This window comes from Conger conger, chromosome 13 (genome assembly GCF_963514075.1).
Source record: "Conger conger chromosome 13, fConCon1.1, whole genome shotgun sequence".
Taxonomy (NCBI): Eukaryota; Metazoa; Chordata; class Actinopteri; order Anguilliformes; family Congridae; genus Conger; species Conger conger.
Window position 1 is genome coordinate 10,679,283 of NC_083772.1, and position 10,806 is coordinate 10,690,088.

The 10,806-nt window shown below is 42.8% G+C and overlaps 1 protein-coding gene across 1 annotated transcript; it reads left to right on the plus strand.

Moving 5' to 3' along the window:
* On the plus strand, positions 1-4,879 carry LOC133108708 (interleukin-1 receptor type 2-like). Its single transcript, XM_061218392.1, has 8 exons — positions 1-59; positions 451-528; positions 1,051-1,107; positions 1,838-1,970; positions 2,224-2,364; positions 3,387-3,454; positions 3,618-3,675; positions 4,539-4,879. Exons 1-7 carry the CDS (start codon positions 35-37, stop codon positions 3,620-3,622), a joined length of 507 nt encoding a protein of 168 aa, XP_061074376.1. The 5' UTR covers positions 1-34; the 3' UTR covers positions 3,623-3,675; positions 4,539-4,879.
* Positions 4,880-10,806: the final 5,927 nt, after the last annotated feature.

The window sequence follows — 10,806 nt, forward strand, 5'->3', positions numbered from 1 at the left end:
GAGCACAGCCCAGCACAGCCTGTGAGCAGCCAGCATGCAGCGGATACACACCTCCTCAGGTACTGTAAGACTGCATTCACACCCCTATAGCACAGCATCCTTTCAGGGACTATGCCCATCTCTGCCTGTGTTACAGTACTAGGTCCTCTACAGATGGCTCCCACCAGCCACTCTGCACAACAAGTGATACAATGCCTCTCTCTCTCTTTCATTCTCTCTATCGTTCTCACGCACTCTCTCTCTCTTCCTTGGTATCTCTCTCTCAGGACTTTTGCAATATAATTGTACTTTTGTTTTGAGCACAACAACAGAGGCTGACTCCATAAAGAGGTTTGCATAGAGGTTTGTACGTGTTGGTGAAGTACGTACAGTGCCCTGGGGGCTACACGGGTGTGTCACCTGCGTTAGAGAGTGAGACCTGAGTCAGGGATTGTAATGCCTTCTCCCCAGGACCCCTCTCTCTGGGCCCTGTCCTCACCATGGCTCTGGTGTGCAGCTGTTGCTTCCTGGTCTCTGAGACCACTGCAGGTGTGTTGTTACATTACATTACATTACTTTATGTTACGTTACATTAAATTACATTTCTTCACATTACAATACATTACGTTACATCACATTATTTTACATTACATTACATTACATTACGTTACATCACATTAATCACATTACATTACAGGCATTTTCTTTGTCTTTATTTCCATCATTCATTTTCATGCCTCTTGGAAAAATGAATATTTCTGTGAAACAGAACAACAGCGGTGTACAAACCCTGAGAAGGGGATTGTTTGGCCAAAACGCTTACATGTTGTCTTGTTTCCTCCAGGCATACGGTAAATAAAATTAATCAAGATTCAGATTTTTTTCTTCCCTCAGCTGAGAGCATTGGATTGGATTGTTAGACTTTATCTTTGTCTTCTACTGACCTTTAGACAGGTAGACAGACTATAGCTCATTTTTAGCACCAAGAACGGTCATCTGAGGATTTCATAATCAAGCTGTCATCTTTTTTTGTAATTTGTACTATTCCTAAACGTATTTTTTCCCCCTCAGATGATCCATCTCCTAAAATCTTGAGACCGAAGTCAGTGAAGATTAAGGCATCTCTAGGTAAAGTGCATGCCTAAAGCAGAGCTAGCATTGTCAGCTTAACTGGATGTCTCTCTCAGTTTCAGTTTCACCTTGCAATCCATATGAATGGAACTCTAGCACTTCAGTCCTGTGGGATCACCAATATCAGACTAAACCCATCAAGTCAGCCTGAGCATGGTATGCTGTAATCACAGCAAGACATGTCGCTGTAATCACTCCCTGTTCCATGGCTCAGGCAGTAAGAGCAGTCGTCTGGCAGTCGGAGGGTTGCCGGGCTGTGTCAAAGTGTCCCTGAGCGAGACACCTAACCCCCAAATGCTCCTGACGAGCTGGTCGGCGCCTTGCATGGCAGCCAATCGCCGTCGGTGTGTGAGTGTGTGTATGAATGGGTGAATGAGAAGCATCAATTGTACAGCGCTTTGGATAAAGGTGCTATATGAATGCCAACCATTTACCATTTACCATTCCATTTACTGTAATGGAAAAAAACAGGCCAAAAACAAATATTTGTAATGATACATCAAACTTCGTATTGACCTGCATATCTGTGGAGAGCTAGAGAATAATGTGAGAGAAAAAGTGAATTATTTTCTGAGCACAGCTATTAAGAAATGCTCTGTCTGTCTGCTTGTCTGTCTTTCTCTCTCTCTCAAGTGGAGATTCCTTACATTCAGTGGCTTAATATTCTTTTAGTAGGCTAGTGCTATTAGTAAATTACATTAACATGCAATTATACATACACCTGCAGGTAAACCACTGGTCATTCCCTGCAAGGCAGACGCTGGATTCGGAGACGACGTGACTCTCGTCTACTGGCTGGTGAACAGGAGCTTCGTAGAGCTTGCCTATCCAGACGGCAGGATCAGGATGGACCAAGAGGAGTGAGTCTTAAGGCTTTAAGGTGCCAGATCATGTGAGATCGGAACGTTCTTACCTGAACATTCTAATGCTGATGTAACAATCCCTACTGCGAACTGAAATGGAGTTCTAGAACAATGACTTAGAATTTTGGAGAAGAAACATTCCAAAAAACCTTCTTTTCAAAGGGATGACGATCACTGGCAGAGCCTGAATGTTGTATTTTAATATGTTTTACTCAGCACTTGACATTTTCCTTTGTTCCTCTTGCATTAGGACAGACACAAAAGGCAACAAAACTTTCATTCAAAGGGATCTGGAATTTCGGCACGTTACCAGGGATGATTTTGGAGCCACTTACATTTGTGTTGTGAGAAATGTAATGGGGATTGACCGGAAGGAGTTGCGGCTGAAAAGGTACAGTAACGTGCAAACTGAAATGTGCTTCCTGATTCAGGGTTCAAGTTTCCAGGTATATAAATGAGTAATGCCATAGTAAGAGACAGCAATGGTGGTATGGCAATGATAGGATAGTGATTATTATAGTAATGTATTTGTTAATTATAATTGATTGGTTATTATATTCATGTTTTTGTAAATAAAGAATCGAAACGTATCCACATATCTTAAATGCAATGCAATCGATTCTATTTTGTTCATTTATTAATCATAATATTCATCATCATCATCCTAATAATCATATTTATATTAGATATCTCACCTTTCTGATAAGGACAAAATATAATTTTATTCAAGCAGTTTTATTCAGTGGAGTACCTGACTTGAATTGTACTGAAATGTTGCTCAATGCTACTCTGATAGATATACACTCAGTGTATATATTAATATATTAGGTAGACCTGTACACCAGCTTGTTAATGTAAATGTTTAATCAGCCAATCATTCGGCAGCAACTAAATGCATAAAAGCATGCAGACGTGGTCGAGAGGTTCAGCTGTTGTTCAGACCAAATGTCAGAATGGGGAAGAAATGTGATCCAAATGACTTTGACATTGACCCTGTCTGGCACCAAGAAGTTGAGTATCTCAGAAACTGCTGATCTCCTGTGATTTTCATGCGCAACTTTTGCTAGAGTTTGCAGAGAATAGTGCGAAAAAAAAAAAAATCCAATGAGTAGCAGTTCTGTGGGCAAAAACATGTTTTTAATGAGAGAGGTCAGAGGAAAAGGGCCAGACTGGCGAAGTTGACAGGAAGGTGACAGTAATGCAAATAACCATGCATTACAATGGTGGTATGCAGAAGAGCATCTCTGAACACACAAAATGCGTCAAAATTCTAAGAAGTGGATAGGCTACAGCAGCAGAAGACCAATACGTCTAAAAAAACAAGTTTAATAAATACCTAATAAAGTGCTCATTGAGTGTACATTGTAAATAGTAAAATGTTAAAAAGTTAAAAAAAGAATAATGTTATTACAGAGTGAACCAAAACTGTATGAAAGGCAGGAAATGGAAAGAGTCTGGAGAGAAGTTGAGGAAAAAGAATGGTAAGACAATAATTACAGTACAATAATATATTATTTAATAAATACTGAATATACTCAATGTGTGTGAGTGGATATGGTTTTGCAGGATGTGCTCTGATGGTAAGTAATTCTGTCACACTTACCTCTCTCACTTCCCACCCTAAACTGTTGTTGTTTTCTTCAGGTTAGGCATGCAGAAGACACCAGCAGATCTTCTCGAACAACATCGCTACACCTTCTTGGTCAGCATCATCTGTTCGGCAGTGCTTCAGTAAACCGTATAATCGCTATGCTTCAGCCCAAGTTATATGTACTGTAAATTATTATTTTTTTCCTGGAAGAGGTTATTGAGCACTGAGATCATTTTCTCATTGGAGAAAGGTAATAAAGAGGGCTATGAAATTTCAGATGCCATCCAATAAAAGTGAGACGCTGTTTAGTTGTCTCCGTTAACTGCTGTCTCGACACAATGAGTAAGTGGAGAGATATGTCGGCTAAAATGCACACAACTGCGTAGATGCCGACATAGGCCCATAAAAAGCAGGCGTGTTGCTAAGACTGCTAGCTCCCGTGCTCCTTGGCTATCCCAGCAGAATACAAATGGAGGTGCAGTTGGACTGTGCAGCAGTGGTGGTGTCCTTTCTAGGCAGGGAAGATTTCATAGCTTCCCTTGTTTTATTTACTGTCTGTCAGCCTCTTTAATCCTCTGCACAAATACCAGGAGAGAAGGAGCCCAGTGCTCCTAAAGAGCAGCTGTTTTAGTTGACATTTTCACACACTCGCAGGTAAACGTAGACAACAGCACATATTGGTGTTTTGGGAAATGGAACATCGTTTTTTCTTGCTTGGCCACAGAAGTAGTTTCCACATTATTATTTGTTTCTTTTTGCGAAATGCTTACTGAAATGAAACATCGGAGAGATCGAAGGAGTGAAATGCACCCTGCCAGCAGACTAGCCTGGAAACATAGGGCAAAGCTAGTATACTCTGTGTGAACACTCTCCTCTTAGTTGGCCGATGCCTCAACTGTCATATTAATCAATCGCTCATGGCCTTGCACTACATTTTTGGCGCGATTTTAAGAAGCAGACACTGTGTTTTACAGAGCGCGCGATATTAATTACGCTGATGGACTCAACCAGACTCCTCCAACACCCCGAGGAAGCTGGAGCGGACGCCACGTGCTACCTTTGCAATTCTAATGAGATGCTGTACATCAGCTCTTGACGGGTATACATTTCATTCGCTGTTTAAATCTGCTGATAATATACAATAATAGAGGAGACATTTGCTGGCTGCGGTGCCTGGCCCAAGACTAACAAATGTAAGTTAATCATCCTTTTAAAATATACAATGTCTTTTGAAGTCAATGTGAAAACCACCAGCTTGATTGAAAGACATGCGATGCACAAATGCATTGAGAATAAAGCAAAACATGGAAATATGCCTCTCTGTGGTTAAATGAGTGTGTTGGCAATTATGGCTGATGTTTATACAGTCCTCCCTGAAGAACAACTGCTTAGCTGGTATACTCTGTGGAACTTCTGGAATGTCATTTTTGCAGGAACACAAGGGGAGGGTAATATTTATTTCCATGATTTCCTCATCTATCATCTTAGCTTGTGTTTAAGTGCTCCAGTCCAAGGATTTCTCTGGTTATTATTCCGGAGCCTGATGGTAATGATTACAAATGATATCTCCTCGTCTGTTTGGTATGGTATCTATTAATAGCCGTGGAATTATTAGTCTGCAATGCTCTACTCTGGGGTTTGTTAATAATTAATCTTGACAAATATATTTTTTCCTGCCTCTCATTTCCTTGGTTGTGATTTGATTTATATATCAATGCAGATGAGGCTGAGGGGGCAGGACTGCCCCCATTGGGTGACGTGTGGTTCTGCTCCAAATTACATTTAGTGGACAGAGACACTCTAATGAGGATTTCATCCTACAAGCCCCCGTAGAGTATGACATAGCTTTTATTATTGCAACAGCAAATAATGTCCTCACAATAAATGAATATATGTGAGGACATACACACACACACACACACACACACACACATTCATGCACACACACACACACACACACACATACATACATACAAACACCATAGTTGGCTAACTTCTTTGAGATGGAGCCTACTAGCTTCACAATGAAGGGTCATGTGTCTAGGTTTCTGGCTGACAGGGTGGTGTTTCTTGCAGATACCATCCATCCCACTTGTTATCATTACCTCGCAATCGAGATAAGGTAGAAAAATTAAGGAGATCTATAATGCTAACTATTGTTACATATAGTAGGTTCACTATGAATTGCTTTCTATGACTCAAGCACTCCAAATGATGGAACAGTCTTTGAGAAGTCTACGACTAACCTGTCACCTGCCTTTGTAAGTTAACTGTACTGTAGCTACATAGCATCAGTGTACATGTTTTAAATGTATTGAGAAATATATTCTGTAATCCAAGAAATGTATTTAATCACACATAATTGACTTTAATTCAAACCAGAGAAAGGACATTTATTTTGGATTAATAGTCTAAAAAAATATATAAAAATAAAAAAAGAAATACCAGAAATGTTATGGAGGAAGAACTCACTGAGTCTTGACTGATCAGCGATTTTAAAACGAGGTACCGCACGGGAAATTGTTTCAAACGTTTTAATGGGAAACAGTTGGTGGATTTCGAGGAATCTTTTGGGAGGGATAGTTTAATGTCAACTGGCATCGCTCCTGATTCAACCAATTGTACAGCCACGCGCGTTCTGCTGTGAAAATACTACCGCAGGAAGAACTTAGAACTTAACTCTGAAACATCGAAACTGTACATGTGATACGGCAACATTTTTCAAACGTGAGTAGCTAGGCTTCTGTGTTATTAAACTATCTTGGTTGTTTTGCGTGACAAACAATAACAAATTGAAAGTCTTTAAAATGCGACGGCCATGCACATTCAGAAACTTGCAAAAGTTGAATGTGCAGCCTCCTGTGAATAATCATTACTAACCATACCCAGCAAGCATCTTTAAATTAAACGAATTCTCTTTTTGTCTTTCCATTTAGTATCCGTATGGGGCTAATGTGCCACCTCGCTCGCGGGTGATTCTCGTTTGTTAATTACTTTGAAACAGTGGTGCATCTGAATGTGCCTAAAACCCTATGAACGTTAGAATAGTCTCGATAGGTTAAACGGGCAGTTGGAATTCATATCACGTTTCTACTCTAATATTAAGTTAAGAGAAGCATAATTTAACGCAGTAGCCAACTAACTCTCAACCCTCCGGTTGTGATTGGTCTTTATAGGCGATCTCCTGTTGTGCTGGTTTTCCGTGAAATATTGAAATAACCGGCCATTGAGCGTGCATGCACGGGACTGTGCTGTACTGGACTGTGTTCAATGATCCCCCAATCATTTTGCGCCTGTCTGATAGACGCCTTTATTGCAAGGAGCTCATGACGTTCTTTTTTTCTGAACACCGAAGACCATATTCTGTGCTCACTGGTCCAGTCTGTGCAGATAGGAAATGTAGAGAGACTATTCTGTTATTCAGCGCGGGTTATGTCTGTCCTTAAGCACTGACTGGCCAATTAAAGCCCTGGAACACATTTCTTTGAACTTCATCTGAAAATGGGGCATATTTGCAGTGCTTCTAAAGGCGTAGTTCACTTGATTTTTTGATATCATTTCGGTTTTAATGTACGCTTTGATCCTCCCAGGCAGTTTCTGTGCGGTGAAGGGAATCATGGGTTTGTGGTTAAAAGAAATGAGACACATGCAGCCTCTAACGCAGTGGCCCTCACTCTTGCTTCTGGAGAGCCGCATGGTGTGCTGGTTTGTGTTGTTACTCAGCACTTAATTGATCATTAAAGCAGTTAAGCACACGGTTAACTCGCCTCACCTCACGGCACGTTCAATCGGTGAGTGTCTCGGGAGTGCAGCCCGAATCAATAATGACGTAGGCCTTTGCTTTAAAGCCTGGAGAATGCCTTCTTGGACGCCATAGGAGTAAACCGCACTGCATTAGTCAGTCCGCCCACGGTTTGGAACAGGATGTTGAACGCGCCACCATTTCTGTTCACATAAACGTTTTGCTACGTTTTGTCAGGGCTGAACATGGCCCAGGCTTCTTGGGTCTGAATTGGTCGCTGATATTAAGGCAAAAAGAAAGACCAGCACACTGTGCGGCTCTCCAGGGCCCGGAGTGAAGACCACTGCTCCGTCTGCTGTGTCCAATGAAAGCAGTGACACCTCTTCCTCTGCAGTACTACACATGGAGAGAAACAATGGCCAATTTAATGGACCGAAAAAGTGGTTTGTCCTCGTGCAATCCCATATTGCTTGGGGAAAAACTATACATTTACATATGGTTGTAAATATACTGTTAAAAAAAAAAATTATATATATATATATTCTTCTTCATGTCATTTTCACCAACTACTGTTTAATGACCAGAATGTGTTGAAAATTGTCCTCTAACGGGTCGGTACGCCAGTGTACGCCATGTCTCTGCAGCCTGCCTGCTTCCACAGCCTCTATCGCTATTGCAGCACCTCATCTGTAAAATCAGTCTGGAGTAAAAACGGTTTGGCAGTGTATGTAACATGCAAATATGCCCTGCCTCTCTGGCTGAGTGATGGGCTTGCACCACGTTTAAATTGAGGAGGATAGAGGTTTTAGCGCAATATAAAAACTGACTTTTATGTCTATGCGTGGGAATCGTTTCTGTAAATAATGTAAGTAGAGTCATTTGCTCATAAGCCTCTGGAGGCGTTATATTATGTTTTTAAAATGTAATATATTATTTTGCTTTAAACTGAAAGTGCTAGATTGCCCCTACCAGCTATCGTACATAAAGACTTCAGATCTACAAATATGTAAAATGTCCTTCATTGCACTAAACCGGTCTGTGCCACTCGAAAATATGCATTAACCTGAAATACTATCACAAAACTCAATGGGGTCTATCTTTAAGGTGAGGTTGTAGCTCCTCAATCTCAATATCACTGTGCATCCCATGTCTCACAATTGCTGCCATACTGAAGTATTCAGAATACTTTTGGGCTCAGTCAGATGACGCGTGTTTGTGTAAAAGGTTAGAACCGTGACCATTGACACCCCACTGCCCGCGCCGCGGTCCCGGAGGCCAGTCCACTAGGGGGCGATGTCACGAAGCAGGATTACCCCAGTCGGCTGGATAAAACCTCCGGGTGTTCGCAGGGACGACGATGCGATGCGCGTCTCGCTGCACTGAGAGACGGTGCTTCAGCAGGAAGACCCCTGCAGCCCAGGGGTGGCTCTGCGGAGCAGCGAAGAGACGGCCGTGGGGAGACTGAGAGCTGTCATTAGGCACGGCGGGCTCCCTGCTTTCTAGACCAGCCGTCTCACTGCCAGAGGAAAAGAGCGTGGAAGATAAATACCCCATTTGGCCGCATACCTCATTCCAACAACACATATTTAGTGTTTTGCGGTCTGTTTTCTGTGCATTAGCGCCGTGCTGCTTCTTCCCCTGCCTGTTTTCTGGGGCTTAAATGGACTTTTGGACGGTGATGTGGTGGAGCGTGCAGGTGTCTGGAGTGAGACGACAGAGAGGTTCTGTCTCCAGCTGCCAGACCTGCACAGACCCTGGTGATGCATGGCCTGCCTGGCTGGACTCAATTTGCGATTGGAATCTGGATTAATTTGTCAATTCTAATTTGGCTGTGGGATTGATCTGCCGGTATTGACAGTGCCTTTGAAGTCTCAGGTTTGTTCCACGGTCTAAGCAGTCTTATTGCACACGGAGCTTTTCTCGACAAAGGCATACAGTGCTATCACAACGACCACAAACTGGTGAAGCTACATAGTGCTGTACACACTCGCTAGTAAGTCCCCTCCCTAGATTGCACACTGCATTTTGTGTTTATAGCATCTGTATAGATGATCAGCAATATTTGTTTTCTTAATTTCTCCCAATTTGGTTGCCAATTGTACCATATCTATTCCAATTACCCACGCAAACTGCTTATGATACACCACCTATGTCCTCATCCCTCGACGGCCCAGTGAGATTTTGTGAAACTCGGCTTTGGCAGGACCGGGACGTGAACCCCGGTCCTCTGTGTGCAACTGCATTGGACTGATGCCTGCATGAGTACTACTTCATATAGGCATCATATTCTTATTTATTGTCATCCCAAGTACTTATTTTTGAAAAAGGTCCCGTCCCCAATTTCTGTATGTGCCCACATTGCTGGTGCCCTCACCACCATCCCCACACCCTCAACGCAACTAAAATTAAACCTAAACCTGTCATATTGAGGATGGCACCCATTGATAAAATTAACCGTTTGAAGGGTATGTTTTCTGTTTGTTTGTTTTTTTTCTCAATTTGAAGCTGGTGTTCGAGAAAACCATCACTTTCAGTCACTCGTAGTGATCGTTACATCAGCATTACAAAGTTAAGAGCAGTTAAGAACATTTTAATCACAGGTTTGTGATCTTGCACCTTAGAGGGTTAAATGAGTTGCCCTCATTGGTTTTGCTCTTAACAAAGGCTAAGTTTATATGAGGTATAAGAGCCATATTGGCTCATGGTAAATGGCTGGCATTTATATATCCAAAGCGCTGTACAATTGATGCTTCTCATTCACCCATTCATACACGCACTCACACACCAACGGCGATTGGCTGCCATGCAAGGCACCAATCAGCTCATCAGGAGCATTTAGGGGTTAGGTGTCTTGCTCAGGGACACTTCGACACACCTAGGGCGGGAATCGAACCGGCAACCCTCTGACTGCCAGATGACTGCTCTTAGCCGCTGTCATGGCAGACCATGGCAAACATTAGCTACGTGCCTGATATGGCAGTGTTTGCTACATTGCCGTGTTAAATTAGCGGTCCTTTGTTTAAACGCTGTTGTAAGCGCAGCGGCTGGCTATTTCACAAATGCGCAGAAGTGCTTGGTCTGCAGGCAGGAAGAGGTGAGCTAAATCAGGGCTCACAAGAGGGACACGGAGCCAAGCAGGTCCTGGGAGTGAGGAATCAAATCAGTTTAATTAAGTCTGTTGAGATGACAGAGGCTTTTACTCCACCCGTATTGGATTACCAGGAATGCAACCTCCTATGACAATCTGCATTATCCAGGCAATCTCTCTCTATTCCCCCCTCTCTCTTTCCCTCTCCCTCTCTCTCTCTCTCTCTCTCTCTGGCTTTGCAGATGGGCTGTACTTGGACTGTACTTGGGCTGTGGGGGGGCTTTGCCAGTTGTGTGTGTGTGTGCGAGAGAGAGAGAGAGAGAGAGGGAGAGAGAGAGAGGGGTAGAGAGCGAGCGGGAGGGAGTGAGGCAGAGAGAGTGGAAACTCCAGGCGCTGTTAGGCAGACCGGCGG